The sequence below is a fragment of the Biomphalaria glabrata genome, chromosome 9 (assembly GCF_947242115.1).
Source record: "Biomphalaria glabrata chromosome 9, xgBioGlab47.1, whole genome shotgun sequence".
NCBI classification, from domain to species: domain Eukaryota; kingdom Metazoa; phylum Mollusca; class Gastropoda; family Planorbidae; genus Biomphalaria; species Biomphalaria glabrata.
In genome coordinates this window covers 37823014-37850403 of record NC_074719.1, presented here as the reverse complement: position 1 = coordinate 37850403, position 27390 = coordinate 37823014, and the positions used below count along the sequence as shown (strand labels likewise).

Sequence of the window (27390 nt, the reverse complement as noted above, 5' to 3'; positions counted from 1 at the left end):
CCGTGCAAGGACTAGAATCCTTGTGTGAAGTCCCCGTGCAAGGACTAGAATCCTTGTGTGAAGTCCCCGTGCAAGGACTAGAATCCTTGTGTGAAGTCCCCGTGCAAGACTAGAATCCTTGTGTGAAGTCCCTGTGCAACGACTAGAATCCTTGTGTGAAGTCCCCGTGCAAGGACTAGAATCCTTGTGTGAAGTCCCCGTGCAAGGACTAGAATCCTTGTGTGAAGTCCCCGTGCAAGGACTAGAATCCTTGTGTGAAGTCCCCGTGCAAGGACTAGAATCCTTGTGTGAAGTCCCCGTGCAAGGACTAGAATCCTTGTGTGAAGTCCCTGTGCAACGACTAGAATCCTTGTGTGAAGTCCCTGTGCAACGACTAGAATCCTTGTGTGAAGTCCCCGTGCAACGACTAGAATCCTTGTGTGAAGTCCCCGTTCAAGGACTAGAATCCTTTTGTGTTTTTCTCATGGTCTTTTAATGTTAACCCTCGTTGAGTTGCCTCCTCTATATTTAATACAAGAGTCTTAGTATAGATAAAACAAGCAAATTATTTTTAAAAATCCTTTCATAAAAAACAAACAAAGCTTATCTAAAGAGGAAGAACTCCGTTTTAAAAACTATATCTACCAATACTATACAAGTTATCTCCCTTATTCGATATTAAACAAAATAATTTATTACCAATAATCAATTGACTAATTAAGTGTATATTTGTTTATTGAGTCATGTTTTGCTAGGTACAATAAATAATTGTTTAAAGCAGTGATGCTCAACCTTATTTGGTCGGCGGGCCACTTTCATTTCCGACAATCGTCTCGCGGGCCACATTAACAAAACAGTAAAGAAAAAAAAAACAGGAAATAGACAATGAACCATTTGTAGGCCTATTAGAAACCAGTGACTCTAGTACTTACGTATTTACAATGATTTATGAAAGTTTATCTATCCTAAGACAATTTTTAAATATCCGGCAGAATACGCCGAGTTGGAGCCCTGAATCTAGAACTCTATATGTAAGTCTGTTAGAGGATTACGTAATAGGTCATCCGACTCATCGCTGAAAAGGTTTGTTCTCACAAATAAGTCATTCTTGTTATCATCGTTAAAGGTTGTTTTAACTCTTTATCTCCGTCATTATTTGTCCACGTACTGACAGAATTGTTCATTTTTCACATTTGTACATTCTACCCTGTCAAAAGAATAAGCTTTAATATCATTTTTGTTTATAATCAGAAAACATTACTTTTGGTATAGATTTATAGCAGAATGTATGCTATTTTTATATAACACAAGTTTTACTTTCTAAAACCAAAACTTAATTTAATTTAATGGGGTCAAATCAACGATGGTATCGTGAATTAAGAGAGGAAGAGTTTAGAGATTTAGAAATGTGCTGCATTCTATACAGAGTAGAAATCCACTATCTATCTAAATCGCAGGGACATTTAGCTTTGTAAGTTAATCAGTTCCAGTTGCAGCTCTGTCTAGGCACTTTACACATTGGCCGCAGATGGATTTTCGAAACGACGAACTTTGTTCAATCTGAACATGATCATCATCACATGGTCCAAACTGAACTCCTTACACATAGATTTTTGTTGGTGAATAATTCAATGAAGCCATAGAGGCCCGGTTCCATTTGACTAAACAAATTTCCTAATAACTCTTGCGTCAACCATACTTGTTGCACCTTCAGTAGTCACTCCCACTAATTTCTCCCAAGCAAGAGAAAGATCCATTGTGATGGTTAAAAATTCTTAGACAGGAATTTGCTAGTGGTGGTCACATGCAAACTCCTCATAGCTACTAACTTCTCTGATTTCAAAACTTTTTTTTACTGCGAATAAATACCAAGATTTGAGCGGTATGAGATATGTTTATGGACTCGTCAGCGGCAATTAAAAACATTTCGAAAACTTGTTTGTTTGTTATATTTGAATGGAGATATGTACCCATATCTTTCTCTCGCCTTGTAGTGTTAAGAGAAAGGTTGACAACATCAACAGGATTCTTTGTTTCAGAACACAGTTCTTCCATCATTACTAGAAAACACTTTTTTATGCATTCACCGTCAGAATTATTTTTTTTTGTAAATATTCTCGTCAATCAATTCTCCTTTCTAGGTGAAATCTAGCAATCGCGTCTGAAACCAAAAATGGCGCCTTATTAATTTATGTCTTTGATTTCACAAAGCTCTTTATGTCCTTTAAAAGAGACACTCAATTTTTATAAAACAAAACAGTAATATTATCGGCACCAATCTATTTACCCTAACGTCGAGAAAGATACTTTTTTTTTCAAACTATTTTTTTACGGGAGGAGTTTATCTACACTTTTTACTAATGTTTTCCGGCCGGATGGAACCACGTCGCGGGCCGGATGTGGCCCGCGGGCCGTATTTTGGGCATCACTGGTTTAAAGCATTGACTTGATCGGAGAATGCGTGAGGGAGAAATAGTGTTAACAATTATTTAAGGGGACTAAACCCAACAAATTAGCCTTATCTGTAAATAATGAGGTATTAGTTTCCCTTGTTAAACAAATTAATGAACTACCAGTAATTAATTTGTCTAATTGGTTCGTTTATTTTATTAATATCTTGTCTATGTCAATGAATAATTGTGTGAAGTTTAAGCTTGTAAGAGAGTGGGTGTGTTGTGCATTACGAGTACAAACTTTTTACCAGCAAGATAGACAGAGTGAGTTGATATAATCTTGGTAATAAAAATATGCATACAGATCTGCATGGAGTGAGTTGTAATAAAATGGATTATTTTATAATTATCTTATACGTTTTTGTTTTCATTTATTAACAGTTCACGAAAATAAGGATTGGATTCAATGTTATTTATATTATTTGTTTTTTTTTATTTCAAGTAAAACAAAGCATGACCCTTATGTTACAGTGCTTAACCAATGATCAGGCTTGTTATGCTTATAGTTTGAGCTCCGATGAGAGCCTAAGCTCTGAGTTTATCTCCCATAGTGCTACCAGTTTATCTCCCATAGTGCTACCAGTTTATCTCCCATAGTGCTACCAGTTTATCTCCCATAGTGCTGCCGTTCTCACTTACCTCGCCATGGCGTTTTAAAATGAACTCGTTTTGTCAACAGTGAGGCCCGTCTCTCTATCACTGGCTTCTCGACCCTACTTCGTCCACTCCCGGCGAGAGAGTCCTCTTTCTCAGTCTGTTCTTCTTGAGACAAGTCAGTCTCCATAGAAATCTGGCAGTATTTAATGTGAGGCTTGAAATTATTTTCTCCACCCGGCTCTGCTCTGTCCTGGTCTTGACACTGGGAGTTCCATTTCGGACATTGCAAAACGACAATGTCCAACAACGTGCCACTGACCATCAGGATCAGAATGACGGTCAGTAGTAGTCTGCAGCACAATGAAAGCAAAACTGACTTTATATCTTTTGATAAGTTGTAAAGAAGCACACGAATTTCATGATTTATTTGCTACAGAGAAACCAATTTTAAGATGAATATCTGCTTATTTAAAATGTTTAGAAAATCAGCGTTTAGTTGTTACTTAGGAGCTATGAACAGGTTATCCTTTGAATGTTGACATAACCTTGCTTTTATAACTAGAAATATATTTAAGGTATCCCCATATGAATAATTCTCTCCTTCCCTCAACAGTTTAAACGAGTAGTAAGGAGTAAAGGAAAGATCACTCTCTTATTTCTGCGTATAGTCCACGAGAAAACAAGAGTAGTGTTCACACTACGGATGACTGGCTGCGCGATGGACTGACGTTTAAATGTATCAAACTCTGTCCGCTCCCATCCCCCTTTGTCCAGCGGGAGGTTTGGACTAGGAACTAAACTAATTTTTACTAAACTAATTTTTTGTGTATATATTTCCGTATATTTTAAGGACTTTTTCGTATACTTTGCGATTTCGAAAGATTTCCAGGAGCTCCGGTAAATCGACAGGAGGGCACGGGAAATCTGTTTTAAGTTATAATTTGGTTTAATTTAATCGTTTATACACCTTGAATTAGCGCGGGTCTCATGAAAGTGCTGGTCCAATGAAAGTGCTCCTGGTAAATCGACAGAAGGGCGCGGGAAATCTCTTTTAAGTTATAAAATGGTTTAATTTAATAATTGCTACACCTTGAATTAGAGCAGGACCTATGAAAGTGCGGGTCCTATGAAAGTGAGGAGCCCACTGCGGTCGCATAGGTTGCAGGCGCCTAAGGCCGGCCCTGCAAAATAGCGGCGTATGCCACGCCGCCGGTCGCCTAGTTAATTATATTACCTCAAAGTTAAAAAAAAAAATATTGTTTTTCTTATGTAAAAAAAAGAGAGAAATATTAACTAGAAAAAAATACTCAAACTATTAATTACATTAGTCTCACATCCCTAGTGACATCTCATTGTTCACAAAATGAGGACAGTTTACCTATCTCAAATCAGGTCAGCGCAATCACGCTTTAATGCCAGAAAGACGCCGATTAAAACTTAGTTCAAGACTGTACAGCAGAGAGACATAATTAATGTAGGTTAAATTACAGAACCAATTAAAAGGAAAATTAAATGTAAACGGGTCAAGGAGTCAAGGATGGGTATTGAGATGTCATGGTTCTAAGGAAAGATATAAAAGGAGGAGTGTTAGCTTGTGACGAGAGAGAGAGAGAGAGAGAGAAAGTTAGACTTAGAAGTCGCTAGTTTTAAAGTAAATATTTACTCACTTTATTCATCATTGTTACTGAATCCTGTATCTGATTTATATATCTTTGTACATACATTTATTGTTTCAAGTTCAAGTTCAAGTTTTAAACAATTAAAACTCTAGAAAAACATATCAGCACTTTGTTACTTCATTGATTATTAAAGTGTTTGAATTATAATCAAGGCACCTCCGGACCTGCATATGTCACAAGTTTATATCATCAAGATCTTCAAGGCAAACAAACATAATAAACAGGTGACAATTAGATATTCATCACATGGTCTCAAAGTTTATCAACAGTCAACCAAGTCCGGAGACTAATCTTCACAAGACAGATCAAGTTTTGTTTGTTTTCATTAATTTTGAACTTTCTACCTACTATTTAAGTAGATTCATTATTTTAATTACTAATTAAGTTTGGATTAATCATATTTCAAAGTTTAATTTTAATTCTTTTTAATTTTATATTTGTGAAATGTGAGAACTTATAACATTAATTTTAAAAAGCCCACAAAAGAGGTAGGAGGGCCCAAACAAAGAGGCATATAAAGCCCCAAAAAGAGGTAAAGAAAAGAAGCCTAAGGCACAAGGATTCCTATGATGACAAAGCTAAAATTAAATAGCGCAAATTCTGAGGTTTCCTTTAAAAAAAAATAGTTGTTGCTATGCTAATTCTTGTATCATTTTTCTGTCTCTGATGGTTTCAATAGTTATGTAGTATGTCTTTGCTATTAAATAATATTTTCATTACTATTATTATATTTTTGTAAAGTAATTAAGTATAGGCTAATCATGTTCAAATTTTCTCTTTAATTCTTTATGATTCAATGTTTGTGAAATGTGAGAACTTACAATTAAAAATTAAATTAAAAAAAAAAAAGCAAACGAAAGAGGCTGGAGGGCCCAAAAAAGAAACATATAGAGACCAAAAAAGAAACATATAGAGACCAAAAAAGAAACATATAGACCAAAAAAGAAACATATAGAGACCAAAAAAGAAACATATAGAGACCAAAAAAGAGGCAAAGAAAAGAGGCCTAAGGCCTGTAAATACTTCGTGTGTTGCATTTATAGTGCGTTATTACCACGATTAAAGATGACTTAATATTGCTTGAGTTTCTGTACTACTTGTTACATCGTAGGACTACAGCTATAGCACAACAGTTAATAATAATCACGAACTGAATAAGTCCTTAGTCTGCAGACAACATATTGGTTTATTACATGATAAATAAAATAACAATTTGCTGGCAATTGGAGCCATAGAGAAATACACATCAAGCTTCACATAAATCCAAGTGAAATGTATATATGTAGCAAGTACAAAACTCATATTAATTCTCTAAGTCAATCGCATTGTTGCCGCGGAGAAAATATATATCTCGCTCCTTACTCTCTGAGGTTTCCTAAAAAAATAAATACTAGAGAGCCTCCTTTCAAATATTCAAATTATTCCTTTCATAATCTTCAAATTGAACAACAGCATACTTTTAGTGTTGCTGTGAATGTTCGTTACAAAATGTTTCTTATTCAAGTCGCTTAAAGGCGACCAACGAAACGAGGGGTAGTTACTTTGTGAATAAATTCAGGCTCAGAGCTCGAGGATAAATAAAGCCCTGAGATTTTTAACAAACGAATACCAACATTTGACTAGAGCAACACATCTAGTAAAATGACAAAATTTATAGAGAGGGACAGACGGAGAGACAGGCGGACAGTCAAATCTAACAGCATCTTTTTCTATTTCGTGGCTGCTAAAAAAAAAAAAAATATGTAAAAACTTACATAGAGGCAGCTGTCGCTCCTGTCACTTCCCTTTTGTCTGTCCGACACTCCGTTGACCCAGCACTCAGTTCTGATGACAGATTGAACGTTTTGAGTTCTGAGAGAGCAAATAAAGAAACAAGTTAGACTAGGCTGTTAGAGTCCTTGCCTCTCGTATAATCCTACTGGACTACTGATCTTCGAAAACGTCCGTAAAGGGGGGGGGAGTGGAATGGCACCAAAATGCGCCCCATAATTCCAATGATCACTAAGAAGGCCTCCTCTCAGCAGACAGGCGTGGACCGGGTTCTCTAAACAAGTAGTCCTGTCTGAGGGTTCCGCAACGTGAGCCCATTACTGGGCTGGGTCACACCTTTATTCTTGGTATGGATCGCTGGTCTCTTGCCCTCTATTTAACGCAAACATTTATTCATCTTATTTTTTTGCACGCTTCTTGAAAAGGCCACCACTCCAGCTCTTGTGTCTAATGGCGGTCGACTTGTGGAAGAGTGTGACGGATTTTCGGACTGGCTACTTTGTGTAATTCGCACTCTGTGACTAGGAGTACCGTTGCATTGAAATATTCTACTTTGTCTTTTTCACACAACCGTCTATAGTCTATATTGAGACATTATACCTCCTCGAAATGGTATACCTGCAGGAACAATCAATGCACATATTTATGACATTCGCGAAATCACTAAAGATATAAGAATTCAGCTAAAATACAGAAGCCAATTACGAGTCTTCTTTAAATTTCCACCAAAGGTTTCAGAATGTATAAAATCTCTTACTTTCTTGGACGATGTCTGTGATTTCAATTTCAGTACAGCTGTCTGGCATACAGGAACCAAGTTCTAGATTACCAATAAGACCAACATGCCCAGACACACCCTAAAGGTAGTAATGTATTTATTATAGATAAATAGATAGATAGATAGATGGACAGACAGACAGAGAGACAGACAGACAGATAGAGAGAGACAGACAGACAGACAGAGAGAGAGACAGACAGACAGACAGACAGACAGACAGACAGACAGATAGATAGATAGATAGATAGATAGATAGATAGATAGATAGATAGATAGATAGATAGATAGATAGATAGATAGATAGACAGATAGATAGATAGACAGATAGATAGATAGATAGATAGATAGATAGATAGATAGATAGATAGATAGATAGATAGATAGATAGATAGATAGATAGATAGATAGATAGATAGATAGATAGATAGAAACGCGACAACTAGCACAATCGATTACTGTTTGATCACAATCTCGTTTGCCAAACTGAGCTGATTTCTTAAATCACTAACAACAATAATAAATAACTAATTTGGTTGGTGTCAACTTTCATTGCCCTATGAGCTTAAAGGTGAAAACATTCCACATTATTTAAGTTTTTATTGTGAGAAGGTGATTGAACATCAGCATAAAAACATTTTGTTTACCTTGACTGCGATATTCAGGACACAGTAGTTTCCCTTAAAGCCACTCCCCGGTTCATCAGGCAGGGGCGGCGCCATGGCGCTCCTACACTGTTTGTAGTTCCCCACAAAACGTATTCGCCCCATCAGTAGTGAGGGACCAGGCTTGCCCCATGAGTCGAGAACTGAGACAAATGTAATAATACATTCAGAGGTCATAGTTCAGATAATATTTGGTGATATCAACATTCAATTCATAATTGCAATTTAAAAAAAACGAAAGGAAAATTGTAGGAAGGTTTGAAAATAAAGATCGAATCCTGGTGAAGACTGGGAATTTTAATTTCAGCATTTTTTTTTTTGCATATTTGAGTCCTCCCAGCTCTAATGAGTACCTGACATTAGTTGGGGGAAAATAAAAGCGGTTGGTCGTTGTACTGTCTACATGGCACCTTAGTTAACCGTGACTACAGAATCAATAAGTGAGATAACAATGACATTTTCTGTCCCATAGATATCAAGGTCTGAAACAGTTTGTTTTTTTTATATTCTTTTTGTGAAAGTTGGGATAGGTTTATTGACGTGAAAGTAAAGTTGAAGTAAGTGGTGAAAAGTGCGCATACGCAACATATAGTATCATACAGTACACAGAGTAGACATTATGTTATAGCTTAAAATTTCTATATGTCTTTCGGTAATTAGAGTTTCGGAATTGATATTCATGTAAGTTACAGCTATTTCTATAATAAAAATTCACTTTCTTAACAAGCAAAATTAACATAAAAAAATTTCGCCAATAAACAAATAAAAGATTATATTAAGTATATCAATTAGTTTGGATCAGTCAGTCATCAGTAATTACATTTGTAATAAGCCTCAGACGACAATCTATAAAGGGGACTAATTCAGCTTTTCCCCCCACCACTCCATTCAAGTACCATTTATTTCCCTTGTTTGTGATACCAAACAAAGTAATTTATTACCAATAGTTAATTAACTAATTGTTTTTTTTTTTTGGTTGTTTCTTGTGTTGTCAAGTAAAACAAATAATTTGGAAAAAAAATCCGCCTGATCCGAGATTGGGTGTCGGAGAAATAACGCGTACAAACTTTTTGAACAGACAGACCGACAGGGTAAGTAAGCTTTGTAAAAACAAAAGACAAACTGAACGAACTGTATTTTCTTATAGATAGAAGGATAGTTACACATTGTTCGTTCATTTTGGATAATACATAGGACATGTTAGTATTGTAGCATTTCGTGTGGTATTAAGAGCTGAATGACATTTTGTATTTACTGTGAAACTCATTGACTACGTACAAAAATTTTTCTAGATCATTCACTTTTAAAGTAGGTTATAAAAGATGTTATCCTTTTTTTATTCAAACTTAACAAAACCAATTGAATTACACCGTTTTTAAAAGTAAATTTTGTTGAAATTAAGCTTTTGTTGTTATCACAATTGTAGAGTACTCCTTATTATACAAATCTCTGTTGTTGATATTATAAGCAATATATCTTTTGAAAAGGTATATAAAAAAAAATGTCAGCAAGTTTGACTCATTAATAGAACTCGTAATGTTGCCGATCCCGCTAGGCCGACTGTCAAGTGGCTTGAGGTAAAACTTAGTGAGCCATACAACACATGGGGAAAGGCCATCAGTCTAAAGCAACTCGTCACTGAAGAACGAAGTCGAATGAAACGTTGAATACATAAGGAAGGGAACTGTCGAATGTCTCTTCAGCTGCCAAGAGTATTCTGTGTTTAGCATCCAATCCTAGTCTTGGTTTTTAGGAAACAAAATAACTGGGCATGGTTATAGTATATTATAATAGTTTCTCGTTAGAAAAGTAATTTTTTTTTAAAATCGTCTACTCCCTATTCAGAACCCCCGCCTCTTCCCCAACACCCCATTCTCAATATGTACTTTAGGGAAAGAACACCTAATGTATAATATATCATAGGAAATATTTTTTTACACTTAAAAATAAACTTACGGATAACTTTGGTAATATAATTAATTGGGGGCGGAATTTAGGCGTATTTATTGTGAAACATTTACTACGAAGAAACCTATTCTAGATCATCTACTTTTAAGTAGGTTTGAAAAGGTGTTATCCTTTTTTGTTATTTACACCCTACAAAACCAATTGGATTACACCGTTTTTAAAAGTAAACTTTATTAAAATTATTTTTTCTGTCAATGTTCCGTAGCATTTATGTTATCATAAAGTTCCTTTGGACCTTTACATCCTAAATACAATGGCGTAGGACACATATCTTGTACACAACATGATAATGAATGAGTGATGTACAGGAACATTTTTTGCGTTGATTAGTCCACTTTGTGGTACATAACCCAAGTTGATAATTGATCTAAAATTGGATAACATGATAACATGTAGGTCTAAAAGTAACACCATCTCTAACACTAGTAATCTTAAAATTATTACAACTAAATTTTCAGTGATTAACTCTTTCTCTCCTAACCGACGATACAAACGTTGATTTCATCAGAATGTGCTAAATAATAACGGAGAGAAAGAGTTAATAACTTAAAAATAGTTTTTGAATTGCTCTAAATCTGGCTTTCAGTTTGATTGACATATGTTGCAAATTGACATGTCAGGACACTAACGATTATAATATAATCCTCATTATAGACTCAAAACTAAAGGGAATGCTCAAATATAAAAATTATAAAAAAAAACAACATCATTTGAATGACTTATTTATTAAATGGAAACAAATAAACAATAATTAGAAATTAATATTTTTTTCTTTATATCAATGCGCAAATCCATTATAATAAACAATATTAATCAAGAAGTCTGTGACCAATTATAAAGACTTACATCCCAAAAGTCTTTAATAAAAGTGGGTAGTGTATTTTAACTCTACAACAAAAATATCATCTCAAAACAATTGAGTTTTCCAGGACAAACAAAAATTAGCAAGGTGATAGTGTTACAAAACCTAATGTAACTTTTTTTATTTTATTATAAAATCTAACATATTTGACTATTTTAAAAGAAAATGAGTTGGCCACCAAATTGTAAGAAAAAATAACTATTTAAATGAAATATTAGTCATTCTTTTTTTTAATTCTCGGTCCCACATCCTATTTTCAATCAAAACAAAGAACAATCACTCTCACAGGCGGAAAATAAAAAGTTGAACATGATAAAGATAGTAAAAACATATTGTACTCCAAGTTACTCGCTGAGAGTAACACCGCACTGAAAGGGTTAATTAATGTGGAGAATGGCTTGCATATTTGTTGTTGATGGTTGTTGACTTGTAGCACCAAACTGCTGGTAGACAACTCAAGCACTGTGGGCGTATTTATATTTCAACTTTTATAGAGCTTTAAATAACTTGAATAACTTCTTTGTGAAAAAAACTAGAGATATTTTTTTGTTATTACAATTGGACGATTTTAACTTGAAACGAAATAAACTTTTATTTGAAACAAAATCTAACTCCCTACAAAAACACTCCGGTATCCTGGAGCCGTCTGCTATACCCAAGTCAGCTTACGACAGTGCCGCCTATCTTGCATCATTCATCCTGCAGAGCCACCAACCAATCACTAACTTCTTTTTCACCGTCCCCATAGTAACACACAGACACACACACACTCTATAATTATATTTAATTTATAAAAAATGCAACGGACCGTATAAAAAAACAACTTGTTGAGACTTCATCTAGCAGTCTAAGAATGATGTCATGCGATTGGTTAAATCTAGACCCGCTTTCAGTGACGTAGGCATCGGCTAATAAAAAACGAATTCTCTCGTAATCTAGTTTCTTCTCGGATCAGAACAATCTTACCTTTAATGTAAATCTAAATTAAAAATGGTACAATGTTTACTATTAGAATTTTTTACACAGAATTAAATGTCCGAATTTCAAACAAACACCACCATCACCATTGTAGTTTCATTTAACTTGTCCATTGTTTTAAATAAGTTACGAAGTTCTCATGCGCACAATAATTCATTATATTATTTTGATTATTATATGAAGATATAAGAAACTTTTCTGGGGTAGTAGATTTAATACTACTTACAGTAACGATATGTCTAATTCTGGTGATTTAGAACTGTTATTTAGTAAAGTAGTAACAGTGGCGTAGCTAGGGTGGGGGGAGGAGGGGGAGAATTTGAAAATCTCCCCGGGCCAACGCTTGATGGGTCCCCCAAATAGGTGCTTTTACATTGAAAATTAAATATTACGCAAAATGCAGGGCCCCTCAAAAAGTCAAGACCCCAGGGCTCCCCAATTCCTAGCTACGCCCATGAGTAGTAACAAAGTGGTAAATTGATTTATTTTAAATTGGGAAAATAATTAATTCTATGGATTTGTTGGTTTTAGTTGTTTTATCCATTTTAAAAAAATCAGTTTCAATCTCAAACAATTGCAATACCATACAAGACAAACATGTTCACTTATCAACGTCTAGACTGTACAACATTGTCGTGAAGTTATATCATACAAGACAAACATGTTCACTTATCAACGTCTAGACTGTACAACATTGTCGTGAAGTTATACCATACAAGACAAACATGTTCACTTATCAACGTCTAGACTGTACAACATTGTCGTGAAGTTATATCATACAAGACAAACATGTTCACTTATCAACGTCTAGACTGTACAACATTGTCGTGAAGTTATATCATACAAGACAAACATGTTCACTTATCAACGTCTAGACTGTACAACATTGTCGTGAAGTTATATCATACAAGACAAACATGTTCACTTATCAACGTCTAGACTGTACAACATTGTCGTAAAGTTATATCATACAAGACAAACATGTTCACTTATCAACGTCTAGACTGTACAACATTGTCGTAAAGTGGCATGACGAATAAGAGCCTAATTTCATGAACTATGAATTCATCGTTGCAAAGAAGCGTACGTGTGTGACAGAGCGAGACCAGTTAGCTCATCACAAAGAACTAGGACCTCAGATATCTAACCACACGTACATCCGAACTGTCTTTAGTTTATAAATAGTTTAATGTCCATTGTTTACTTTTTTTTTTTACAAAAGCATTACAATGTCATAAAACACAAGAAAAAAAAATCCACTGACAATGTTATGGTTATCCGAAACAGCAAAGCAAACGCCATTCATTGATTGTTCAATACTTCAGGTTAATTAGATTGTCCAAGTTCCACTTGTAAGCAATTTCCAGAAAAAAAATCCACACAAATCAACATTTGTTTATAAACGAAATCTTTCGACTATGAATCGCTGAAGAAACGTAGTTTCCGTGCCTCCTGCCTAAATGTGTATATCAAATCATCAACATTTAGTTAAAATAATTATGTTACAGAAAAAGTTCAATAAAAATGAATAAAAACTTACATTGTAAGGCCCACGGGTTCTCAGTCACGTTCTCAAATAGCCGATAAATATCTGTCAGACAATCTCTTTGCTCCCTTTGCTCAGTTCTACTTCGAAGACTCACTTTTTGGGTCCAATCCTGAGTTTGATTCCCTGTATCTTCTCGTGTTCCGTTGTCATGTAATCTTGAATGTCTTAGAAGTGATGATCCGGACAAAATAGATTCAAACATTCTCACAATGTCAAGAAAGTCCCATTTTCCTCGGCTGTAAAAGAGATTCAGAATTTTGTTTAAAATGTTGATCATCGGACTGGAGTCGGGAGCCCTGGCTGAGTCTTCTGTTTCAGAAAGAACAAGGGCATTAAGCAGAAGTGACAATGTCAACAAACTCCCACACTTTCTATAACTCATTATGCAATGAAAAAAGTGTCTGTCTGAAGTCAAAATTAAGACAAACTACTACTTTCAACTATAGCCCAACGTTGGTCCAATTATATGTTAACCAGAAGAAAAAAAGACAGAATGACTAGATTACTTTTTTTTTCTCTATTGACAACAAATACTTGAACTCAACAAAGAGAGTAATAAAGTGCAAATTTTAAATGCGGACATCTTTTTCTTCATCAAAATACAAGCAAGATTTTATTATTCTGTGACTTGACTAAATAAGTTATGCTTATCAGTTCTCTCCCACCCCATCCACGACCTTTTACGATGATAGTAATGGTTTGAGTTGATTAGAATAAGTGCCTGGGGATATGACCACAATGTGTAGTGAATGAAGGTGGCGCGTAAATGAAGCTCTCAATTATTCTCCACTAACAAATTGGTCAATGACTGCCAAAATACATCTTTTTGCTTTTAATGTGTCATAAAAAGTAAAGCAAAGTTTCCCTTTGAGACTTTTATATGTTGCTCACTATTCTCTATTGATCCCAAAACTAGTTAAGATACTAAAACTAACCGTGATTTGAATGCATATTCTAACACTAACCATGATTTGAATGCACATTCTAACACTAACCATGGTTTGAATACATATTCTAACACTAACCATGATTTGAATGCATATCCTAACACTAACCATGATTTGAATGCATATTCTAACACTAACCATGATTTGAATGCATATTCTAACACTAACCATGATTTGAATGCACATTCTAACACTAACCATGGTTTGAATACATATTCTAACACTATCCATGATTTGAATACATATTCTAACACTAACCATGATTTGAATGCATATCCTAACACTAACCATGATTTGAATGCATATTCTAACACTAACCGTGATTTGAATGCATATCATAACACTAACGACCATGGTTTGAATGCACATTCTAACACTAACCATGGTTTGAATACATATCTAACACTAACCATGATTTGAATGCACATTCTAACACTAACCATGATTTGAATGCATATCCTAACACTAACCATGGTTTGAATACATATCCTAACACTATCCATGATTTGAATGCATATCATAACACTAACCATGATTTGAATGCATATCCTAACACTAGCCATGATTTGAATGCATATCATAACACTAACCATGATTTGAATGCATATCATAACACTAACCATGATTTGAATGCATATCCTAACACTAGCCATGATTTGAATGCATATCCTAACACTAACCATGGTTTGAATACATATTCTAACACTATCCATGATTTGAATGCATATCATAACACTAACCATGATTTGAATGCATATCCTAACACTAGCCATGATTTGAATGCATATCATAACACTAACCATGATTTGAATGCATATCATAACACTAACCATGATTTGAATGCATATCCTAACACTAGCCATGATTTGAATGCATATCCTAACACTAACCGTGATTTAAATACATATCCTAACACTAACCGTGATTTGAATGCATATCCTAACACTAGCCATGATTTGAATGCATATCATAACACTAACCATGGTTTGAATACATATTCTAACACTAACCATGATTTGAATGCATATCATAACACTAGCCATGATTTGAATGCATATCATAACACTAACCATGGTTTGAATACATATTCTAACACTAACCATGATTTGAATGCATATCATAACACTAACCATGGTTTGAATGCATATCATAACACTAGCCATGATTTGAATGCATATCATAACACTAACCATGGTTTGAATACATATTCTAACACTAACCATGATTTGAATGCACATTCTAACACTAAACATGGTTTGAATACATATTCTAACACTAACCATGGTTTGAATGAAAATCCTAACACTAACCAGCATGGTTTGAGTACATATTCTAACACTAACCATGATTTGAATGCATATCATAACACTAACCATGGTTTGAATGCATATCATAACACTAACCATGATTTGAATACATATCATAACACTAACCATGGTTTGAATACATATTCTAACACTAACCATGATTTGAATGCACATTCTAACACTAACCATGGTTTGAATACATATTCTAACACTAACCATGGTTTGAATACATATCATAACACTAACAATGATTTGAATGCATATCATAACACTAACCATGATTTGAATGCATATCATACGACTAACCATGATTTGAACGAAGATTCTAACACTAACCATAATTTCAACGAAGATTCTAACTCTAACCATAATTTGAACGAAGATTCTAACACTAACCATAATATGGAGGAAGATTGTAACACTAACCATAATATGGAGGAAGATTGTAACACTAACCATAATATGGAGGAAGATTGTAACACTAACCATAATATGGAGGAAGAGTATAACACTTAGATGCCTTGAGCACAGATAGCATTGGAGTTGGTATATGATATCCCACTGCTGCAAGTTTATTTAATGCTCAAAGACTTGCGGGCGGCTTTTTTAAAGCGATGATTGGACTTTACAGAGTTCATAGGAAATGAGAAATGTGCTCATCTTCGACCACGAAAGAAGAGCTATGTATCACTAATCAAGATTTGGACGAAAAGTCTACTACTAATCAGGATATGACCAGGTTATAACATAGATCCAAACTATAACTACATTGAGAATGAGGTTCTTAACAATAACCCTGCTCATTAAATGGGTGGCTGCATGGTCATGTTTTATCCTCATCTCGATGGTCTGGGGTTCGAAGTCTCCCCGCCATCATCCTCTACCGTCCTTTAAGCTGGGGGAGTCACTTAACGGCAGATATAAAGTCGACAAAAGACAATCTTGGGAAAAAGTTTAGAAACGCTGGTTTATCGCTGGTTTATCGCTGGTTTATCGGAAATATATTTCATTTCCTGGTGATTTGACCACTGCAGGGACGGCCTTAGATAATTGGAGGCCCTAGGCTTAGTGAATTTGGTGGCCCCTAATGAAATAGAAAAATACACAATAAACAACGAAAAAATACAATTACGCAATTTATTTAAAACCTAGTCAGGCTAGTGTACGCCAACAAAAGCACTTGGCTAAACTTTCACTATTTCTTCTTTAAACAGATTTTTCTTAGTTCTGTGTGTGGCCCCCACTAATCAAAGGCCATAGGCCGCTGTCTAGTTTGCCTATGCCTAAGGCCGGCCCTGGTCACTGTGCCAATAGTGATATTACAACAAGGCTAGCTGTGTGTTGCCTGATAAAATTAGTTCTTAACATATCATACAATGACACACACGCACACACACACACACACACACACAAAACAATAGCAACAACAAAGTAGCAAATTGAGATAACATTCTACAGCAGCGGTTCTCATATAATTCCTCGCGACCCTCAACAGTAACTTATTTTCGTTTATGAGTATGATATTACACAATATTAATTAGAGGTCTAATGTAACTATCTGATTCACATTGCCAAAGCTTAATGCTTAATCACGCTACAATATCTATATTATAAAGTAGAATGTGAGGGGTATGTATGTATGTATGTATGTATGGATGGATGTATGTTACTTATAGACATCAAAACCGCTTGACCAATATTGATAAAACTAGGCAGGAATGTTCCTTGGGTACCAACTTAGACCGTAGTGTATGTATTGTAGCCCTAAAACAAACTTAAGACCCTCAAAAAAAATAAAGTTGTCCGACTCTATTACAGCTATAGTATTTTATGGATCTAGGCTATTGTTGACATGAGAAAAGATAGAAAGGATTTAGACCTAGATCAAATTTTAAGAAATACACTTTGCGCAGATAGTTTTTTACTTTGACACATGAAAAGACAAAAGAAGATCCATTGATTTCATTATATAATAAAATTAACCTTCAATTTTGTGTTTCAAAAGCATTTTTTACATTAATTAGTTCCTTATATCTGTGATTACAGAATTCCTGACGAACATTCTTTCATTAGACAATAACCGTAATGAATCGCGTACTAAATATTAATTCGTTTAATTGTTTACTTTATAATCCCATCCCTAGATCTAAAACTCTAATTCAACTCTAAGATGATAAAACTTCTCTTCGCACAGATAGTTTTATACTTTAACACATAAACATATTAATTAAAGTCCATTCATTTCATATTTTGATCAAATAAACATTAAAATTTGGTTTTCTAAAGCTACATTCACCTACGACTGCTGCGAAGCCAAGTTGAGATAGGCCTAGATCTATATTCATTCATGAATCGCGTACTAAAAATTATTTCGTTTAATCATGGTCTTCTTTGGCATCCTCATCGATTTTTCAAATTGGTATGGTGCGCGAAAAAAGATGCGCGACGGCACTCTGATCATAAAATCTCGAAGCTGGTGTTCCATTAGTATAGTTCCATGGTTTAATTGTTCACTTTATAATACCATCCCTAGATCTAAAACTCTAATCCAACTCTAAGATGATAAAACTTCTCTTCGCACAGATAGTTTTATACTTTAACACATAAATATATTAATTAAAGTCCATTCATTTCATATTTTGATCAAATAAACATTAAAATTTGGTTTTCTAAAGCTACATTCGCTTACGAAAGCTGCGAAGCCGAGTTGAGATAGGCCTAGATCTATATTCATTCATGAATCGCGTACTAAACATTATTTCGTTTAATTGTTCACTTTATAATCCCATTTATTTAACAAAGCTATCGCTCTTTTCGTTTTTAATAGATAAGAATGTATCGACTTCGGGTAAACCATTTTCGCAAAACTAATTTTATTTTCGTAGCGAAAGAGAAATAACGTGAAAGGATCATTAGCTACGTTTAACATACATCTAAATCCAATCCACTAGATTATTCAAAAGCAAATGATTTAATTTTAAAAAATGGATTTAAGCCTATTAGCTATTTTGATTTGATAGCTTCATTCACACTATTTTTACATTGACACATTCGCTTTACTTATTACATTATTATTTCGTTTAATTGTTTACAAAACACTCTCAGTGACTATATCGAAAGTAATGCGCAAATAAAGACCCGCGGGTCGCGGGTAACATATGTCTAGTGTCATTATATTCTTGAAATATATATGTCTCATTATCTAATGACAGATAAATGAAGTCATTTCTTTATGACGTGCATCTATGTACATTTGTATTTCATATTCACATTTCGCACACAATTTTCTGTATTTAAACTTGATAAGTAACAGGCTGTTTGGAGAAATAAATATATTATTGCAAATCTTATCTTATCTTATCCCGGGCATGCTACCCTGCCTCATAGTGGCGCCCGGGTGGAAACGATCGTAGGAGGAAACGATTAGGCTAAAGGGTATCAAAACAAGACTCCCTTGGGGGTGCCTAAGGGGGGTGCGAGAGCATCCTCATTTCACTGTGCGGAGTTGTAAAAAAAAAGCTCCCACAACCTTGTCACAATCCAGGCGCTGTTTCTCAAGGGGCCGTTACATAAATGGCGTGACCTGCACGGCTAGCCTGGTATAGAAAAGGAAAATGGCAGGGGTCCCGGCGCACGCGGTCTCTGGCCGCGAGTCTGACACCCCGGCAGATAGAACAGTGTACACTGTTCTCATTCAGGCCGTGAAAGGGAGCTCTTGTTCACTTTTGCTGGCTTAGAGTTCCAAGAGCCGTAAGCTCAACTCTACCTGACAGTTTCAAGAAGAAATCTTATCTTATCTTATCTTAAATGGTAGAAGAACGTGCAACACAAATAAATCTAAACATGACTGCAAACGTGTGATCCAGAATTGTGTAGGCTAAATTAGAGAGAAATGTTTCAATGTTACACTATTTCTGTCTCCTAAAAATCTTTAACTTTGACTCTCAATGCATTTCTGACCAGTGCTAATGGGATGTGAAGTAGATTAAGAAATTAGGAGGTAATGTTATCCACCATCATGAGGGAACATTATTATTGTATGGTTTCGAAGTTCAGTGTCATTTCCCGCATAGAGAACAGATAATAAGTTGGACGCATGTAAATATTATTTTCCTTACAAATGACTTTTCTTTATTCCTGCTTAAACTAATGGGGCAGGAAGGGAAAACAGCGGTGTATATCTTACGAGTCTCCAATACCTCCGGGGAGACAACTGAAATGTCACTTGAACTGCATGGGGGAGCTAAGAGCTTCTTACCAGAGAACTACAGGAGGCCCATGCTTTCCTCCCCTGCTATCATTTGTAGGTCACCCAAGGTTCACGTTGCACAATGCGGTATGAATTTCTAAACAAAGTTTACGTATTAAAATTCTAATTTATGGATGCCTTTTTAAAAACTTATATTGTTTAGTTCATATATTAAGAATTTTGCACTTTTTGTATTTGGTATTGATTTACATAAAATTTGCTAAATATACTATTAAGCACAATCAAAAATTGTCATGAAAGGGAGAGTTTATAAAATAATGACATTAACCTTGTTCTTTTCCGCTTGCTGCAGTTGTAATCCACAAACATACCAAAAGTATTGGAATATATGTCGGTGGCATATCACTTGGTGTTCAATTTTTTTTCTAGATACATTCATCTATATTTTCATTAGTAATTAAAAAAAAAGTCTTGCCGAGAATATTTGACTTTTGTAAAAACTTTCAACATGTATGTAAATTGACTTTAGCATCAATTTCTGGCTCTTGCTGTCATCATTTTCTAGACCCTTGCTGAAGTCTACTCGATGTCCTTGATGGAAATCATGAATTGCTTTTGAAACTATTCCTTCACAAAATTTTGTTTTTATTAAATATTCTTTGTATTATTATTGATATAAAATAATATATTATGTTTTTTCTTTTGAATAAAATTTTATAAAAAAAAAAAGGAGGCCCAAAAAAGAGGCTAAAGCCCAGAAAAGAGTTGAATGAAATACCCCAAAAAGAGGCAAAGAAAAGAGGCAAAAGCCCAAGGATTCCTAGGGTGTAAACAGCTCGACAACTGAAGTCAAAAGCTAAAAAGATGAGGTAACCTAAAAAAAAAAAAAAAAAAAAAAAACTATTAAGCACAAGAAGATCAATAATTTAGAAAACTATTGTAAATGTAAAATATGTAATAGTCCAGTGCAAAATAAACTTTTGTTTCTAGAGTGTCCGTTATTTTCTAAGGTTAAAAATACTGTTAAAAGTCTGTTAGATGCTATTTGTGACTCGGATGACGATGTAAATCTGGCGATCCTTTTAAACAAGGCTCCCAAATTACGTAATAAGGCTCATGGGAATTTTAACCTCATTATTTTGGCTGAGTATAGGAAACTTGTTTGGAATACTAGACTGAATAATGTTATAGATTATAAAAATTTCTTTCCTGATGGCCTCGAGATTATGTTTAGACAAATTGTAGACTCTGCTAGAGAATGCATATATATGTATGTAGTTTTTAGTATTAGCCTACAGTAGTGGTTTTCTAATTGCAAATGTATTTGACTTAATGGAATTATTTACATAAAATAAGTGTCAGGCTTGTATTGTGATGTATTTGTATGTGTTCTTGGGTAGTCCCTTAATGTGTTGGACTGCTCCCTCAGAAGTCTTCCACACCTTGTTTTGTAGCCCTTTGGTCCAGGTACAAGATAATTGTGTGTATATATCTAAGATAATTGTGTGTATGTATCTAAGATAATTGTGTGGATATAACTAAGATAATTGTGTGTATATATCTAAGATAATTGTGTGTATGTATCTAAGATAATTGTGTGAATATATCTAAGATAATTGTGTGTATATATCTAAGATAATTGTGTGGATATATCTAAGATAATTGTGTGTATGTATCTAAGATAATTGTGTGGATATATCTAAGATAATTGTGTGTATGTATCTAAGATAATTGTGTGGATATATCTAAGATAATTGTGTGTATGTATCTAAGATAATTGTGTGTATGTATCTAAGATAATTGTGTGGATATATCTAAGATAATTGTGTGGATATATCTAAGATAATTGTGTGGATATATCTAAGAGGATTGTGTGGATATATCTAAGATGATTGTGTGGATATATCTAAGATAATTGTGTGTATATATCTAAGATAATTGTGTGTATGTATCTAAGATAATTGTGTGTATGTATCTAAGATAATTGTGTGGATATATCTAAGATAATTGTGTGGATATATCTAAGATGATTGTGTGGATATATCTAAGATGATTGTGTGGATATATCTAAGATAATTGTGTGGATATATCAAGTTTTGGTATGTAGGTGTGGTCATGCATGTATTAGAGTGTAAATATTCTTGGTTAATTATCCTTTGTTTGCTGATATGCTAATCCTTGTAACATTTTTCTGTCTCTGATGGTTTCAATAGTTATGTAGTATATCTTTGCTTTTAAAATTATAATTTTATTATTATTATTATTGTAATTTTGTAAAGTAAGGGTTTGACCCATTGGAGGTGTTACATAGCAAAGAAGGAGTGGCTCGTGGTGCTTCATTTGTACTGGAGACTATTTGGAAAAAAATAATATATAAACATTACTCACAGATACTATTTTTTATCTTTCCAGTCTGTGGTGAGTCTAACAAAACTCCAGGACCTCTCGGTGTCAACTGGTGGAGATTAGTTGTCCCGGGACTTCATTGGGGAAAACATTATCGACCAATTTGTAAAGAATAATCAATCTTAGATTGTATATAGTCCTCTAAACTCCTCATGATCTCACTGTAATGCTGTTTGGCCTCAGTCCTGGGTTGACGATAAGTTAACATCAGGAAATCGTACCGGTCTGTCCAATTGTGGAGTTCCGCAACGTGATGTTCAGGAACATTGTTGATTAGCCCAGCTTTAACTGTTGGACATAAAAACATCTGACCAATAGGACTTCAGGCTGATCTGTCAGCTGGTCAACGATCCAACAAAATCATTAACTAGGAATAATTTTGGATCTTCGACCTTGTAATGAACATGAAAAACATTTTTGACCACTCGCTAATGCTCCTATATCTGCGACTACATGATAACAGAGCCTGTATACACAAGCCTCCCCCAGAATGACTGAGTACTGACACCATCCATAAAAACCTCTGTTTGTGTATGTGTCCCAGAACTGTTGGACTTGACTAGAAAACAAAGACATTGACCTTCAAAACTTCGGAGATCATGCATTTCGTATGAGATGTAAGCTCCTGTGGGTTGTATGCGGACTTTCACGCAGGAAAAAGGACAAGCAAATGAAAGCAAGAACTATAAACAATTTCTGAACAAAGATTTTACATTTGTTGTGGTGATACCATAGAATTCGTTTTTATTTTGCAATGTATCTTCTGGAAAAAAAAGTGGAAAAAAATATATTTTAGGGTGGAAAACATATATTTATTAAAACAAATATTTTGAGGTAGAGAATTATTTAGTTTGATTTGTTTGATTTTAAAATGTCAGTACAATACTCTAACAGTATTCCAAGGAATAAAATGGTGTTAATGATATTTGATGTTGTGATATTAGTTTTTAGCATAGACTATATATAGTCTTTGGTTTTTAGGTAGAGGAAGAGAAATGTGTGTTTATTTGTGTATATCTATGCTACATATATATATATATTTTATTATGTATGGAGAGTATACTAAGGCTTGTCTTCAAGTCCGAAGATTAGTGAGGAATGCTGTATTTCCCGTGGCTGTGCAGCCCCAACTGTGACCTACATATTTTGCCACATCGAGGGCAAGCATAACCATTGTCCTCAGGCTGTCAATTAAGATTTTCTTTTCACCGTCTGCGTTTGTCCTTTGCAGCAGATTTTCTTTTGGTCTCAAATGTGTATCCCGCGGCCTTCGTGAGTGACCTCCATCTGTCTCGTTCTGAGGCCGCATGCAACCAGGTGCTCTCTTCTATGTCAGCTAAGGCAAGTTGACGCCAAAGCTGGTCTTTGAAGCGTTTCCGTGGGGCACCTCTGTTACGTCGACCATCTTTAAGGTCACCAAAAAAAGACTGCCTTTGGCATACGTTCGTCTCCCATACGGGATACTTGCCCTGCCCAGCGTAGTTGTCGGACCATAAGAAGTCGCTCTATACTGTCCATAACGGCGTTTACAAGGACATCGCTGTTTGTAGTGCGGTCTTGTCACTGTATGTCCATGATGGAGCGCAAGCATCTTTGGTAGAGAGTATGACGCGCATGGTTATGCATGTATTAATTAGTGTGTAAGTATGTTTGTGTATTTACTTTAATTCCAGGTGAGCTATTTATTAGTTTTTTTATATGCTATTCTTATATCATATTAGTGGCTCTGAATAATCCATCACATCCGATGGTTTTAGTACCTATTTACTGAATCTTTGCTTTTAAATTATGATTATTGGTGACATCGTTATTATTATTTCGTAAAGTAAGGATTTTAATCACATGCGATGCGTGGTACTGAATTATATTTTAAAATTGTGTTTGGTGTGAGATTTATTAGCAAGGTTAGAGATGCAAGGGGAACTTTGTTTGTTCTTGGACTATTTATACAAAAAAAAAAGATTACTCACAGATATTATATTTTATCTTTTCAGTCTGTGGTGATTCTAACAGATCTTCAGGACCTCTCGGTGTGAACTGGTGAAGATTAGTTCCCCTGGACTTCATTGGGGGATTGGGGAAATGATCGCCAGACCAGAAATGCTTGTATTCATAATCTACATGTATCTAGTCCACTAAATTCCTCATGCATGGCTGTCTGGCTTCAATGTTTGGTTTGAAGACAGGTTAATTTCTGGAAGCCGGTGCACTTCTGACTACTTGAGGTTTCTCTGGTGGCAATGACTTGAAACTGTCAGACTAATAAAGTTCCTTTGGACCTGTTTACAATGGCGCCGAACTCACGTCTTATCCGCAACGTGAGGATGACTGTGTGATGTCCAGGAACATTGTTGATTAGCCCAGTATATAGTGTTGGACATAAAAACATCAGCACAATAGGAATTCAGGCTGATCAGTCAGCTGGTAAACGCACCAACACAATCATTAACTATGAACAATTTTGGACCCTCGCTCTTTGTAATGAACATGAAAAACTGATCTTGTTTGGACCACACGCTTATGCTCCTAACATCTGCGACTATGACTTTATAATTGATGAACTCCAGCGGGTATATTACTTTTGTACTTTTGAAGCTTTCTTACAGTCAGTGTTACGTTGTTGCCAATTGTGCATTATTTGGCTGTGATTTATTGACATTTAACTATTACGTTATCTGGAGTTCGGAGTTGTCAAGTTCTTTACGTTGGTGGTGTCGTGTGGTGCAGTTTGCAGAGAGCCTGGATATTGAGATTTGTTATAATATGTACACAGAAGCAAAAATGTTTCATTAACGTCATTATTGTGATGAAGGACTCTTAAGCACTAAGAAGAGTGTCCAGAAGTATCTATACATTATCCATTAATCTGCATTAATTAAATATTATATATTACAATTAACATGTTCGAAATCAATTCTGATTCAGTTGTCTTCAACATCTATCCTCGAATAACAATATATTTAGTTAATTCCAATGGAATATCTTGTTATCTGACAAGTTTTTGATGTTAAATGTGAAAAAAACTCCATATTTTTTATGAACATGACCCCCAAAGGGGACGCATGTTGAGAACCCCTGTTTTACAGCCATCGCTACAGCTAAAACAAGATTAACAGAGTCATTCAAACGATATCTTTTTGAATTAAATATAGATCATGAGAAACATTCTTGCTGTGTACGCGATAGCTAAATTTGTAGAGCCAAAAACTAACAAGCAAAAATGTTTAAAAATCTTGTTTAAAAAAACAAAGCTTATCTAAGGGGAAGAACTCAGTACTTACAGCGGTATATTTCAATAATGTAGATGTTATTTCCCCTATTCGATATCAAACAAAATAATTAATTAACAAAAGTTAATTGAAAAATTGTTAATTATTTAAAAAATTGATTTATGTTTTCTTAAGTAAAATAAATAATTATTTAACGTTTCAACTTGATACAATAATAGATGTGGGAGAAATAAATTATCTCAGGGGACTAAACCCTACATATTTTAGCCATATGTCTGAATACTGAAGGATTAATTTTCCTTTTTGATATGAAACAAAGTAATAAACTACCAGTGATTAGTGAGTGAAGTCGTTCAATTTACTATCGATTCATGTCTTGTCTACGCCAGGGGGTAGCTATGCTAGGGTCCGAGAATAGGTGAGGAGAAATAACGTGACAAACATTTTTACGAGACAGACAGAGTGGATGTAAGCTTTGTAAAAATGCTTCTTTATTGTGAACAGAGTTTGTGGTAATATAGAAAATCATAATTTAAACAAGGTTTTAAAGACAGTTTATGTGGAAACACAAACTCAAAATCGGCCCCCGAAGTGCTCCACCCAGGCAGGTAAAATGGCAGGTTTCAATATTTTCAGAAAGATTATCAGAATGAAAGTCTATCAAAGGCAAATGGCAGAGAAGAATGGAGAAAGAAAGTTGACAGATCTTGTGTTGTGCCCCAACGGTTCAGCAGACCAAGGGATAGGGGACAGTGATATGAACATGGCCTAACTGATGTCTTTTAAAGGTTATCTAATTGTTTTGTAAAGAGTCAATCTCTTATTTAAAGTCTCAAGAAAATTTCTTTAAAAAAATAAAAAATTCCTTTAGTAAAGTGTTTCATGAGTAAAGTGCAGCTATGCCGTTCACGCGGTAATATGAAAAACTACTTATTAATTGTTGTTTTCAATTATGTTCCACTAATATGTATACTATGTAGATTTTTTGTGAAAAAAAAAGTAAAATAAATGTTGTAAATGTAGTAGTTAGTATGACAGAACTTACTTAACTTAGCAATATAATTGTAAAAAAAAATAATTTTTGGACAAAAATTCTAAAACCGTTTGCAGAAATGTGTTAAAATATAGTGTATAGTATTCCAACTTATTAGATAGCCTTCGGCGATTGTTACTACTAATAGTGAATAGTTGTAAATATGGTGTACTTTTATGGAAAAAAAACTGCTTGCATAATTAATTTTAAAAATTAGATTTTTCGCTTTCAGAAAAGAAAAAAGTAGCCGTTGCATCAGAACTTTGTATGATCTTAAATACTATGATGTTGGATTTTCAATATATTTTTAGTTTACGAGATCTCAACAGGACGAACGGACAGACGGACAGACAGACCACACGAAACTAAAAGAGTCTTTTCTCCTTTCGGGGGCCGCTAAAAATCAAAATCCTTACTTTCATATTAAAGATATATGAGCAATACAAGACTAGAACCTATTACTTTCCCATGAGGATTATTTGTTGTAGGATAGAGTTTCTTTTGTGGGGGGGGGGGGGGGGGTTCAATGTCAGGTCTGAACTTTACAATTCTTACGTAATTCTATATATGAAGATAGAGGCGATCCTAGGTTTGATTCTATATCGGACTGCTTTGACCCCAGACTTTACCCAAAAGGCGCCACTTGAAACTTTATTCTTCATGCTAAAAAAAAATTACTGATACATTTTATTTTGTAGAATAAAGTTGTTTATTCTCTCTAAGAAAAGATCTGTATTATACGTAAAGATCTTAATGTACACATGCATGAATGTATTTAGAACTTTGTAAGTAGTATTTAGTAGTTAGATTTCCTTATAAACAGACAAAGTAAAAGTCTAGATTTTAAACTAGAAAACTCGAACTTTGTCCGTGATTCACTATCTCACTCTACGGTATGGAATCTCGGCTAGATCATAATGACTATTTATAGCGAACAACTATCAACTTTGACTTCACATAGTGCTGTTTTGCAATATACTTC

General features: G+C 34.6%; 1 protein-coding gene across 1 annotated transcript in view; it reads right to left on the bottom strand.

The window, feature by feature from the left end:
• LOC106056690 (O-acyltransferase like protein-like) overlaps nucleotides 1-13722 on the bottom strand; it is a 31947-nt gene extending 18225 nt beyond the window's left edge. Inside the window, exons 1-5 of the mRNA XM_056042625.1 lie at nucleotides 13267-13722; nucleotides 7901-8061; nucleotides 7236-7335; nucleotides 6463-6559; nucleotides 3072-3379 (exon numbers count right to left, since the gene is read on the bottom strand). Coding sequence (XP_055898600.1) covers nucleotides 3072-3379; nucleotides 6463-6559; nucleotides 7236-7335; nucleotides 7901-8061; nucleotides 13267-13657 — 1057 coding nt within the window. The 5' untranslated portion in view covers nucleotides 13658-13722. The remainder of the gene's footprint in view (nucleotides 1-3071; nucleotides 3380-6462; nucleotides 6560-7235; nucleotides 7336-7900; nucleotides 8062-13266) is intronic.
• Nucleotides 13723-27390: the final 13668 nt, after the last annotated feature.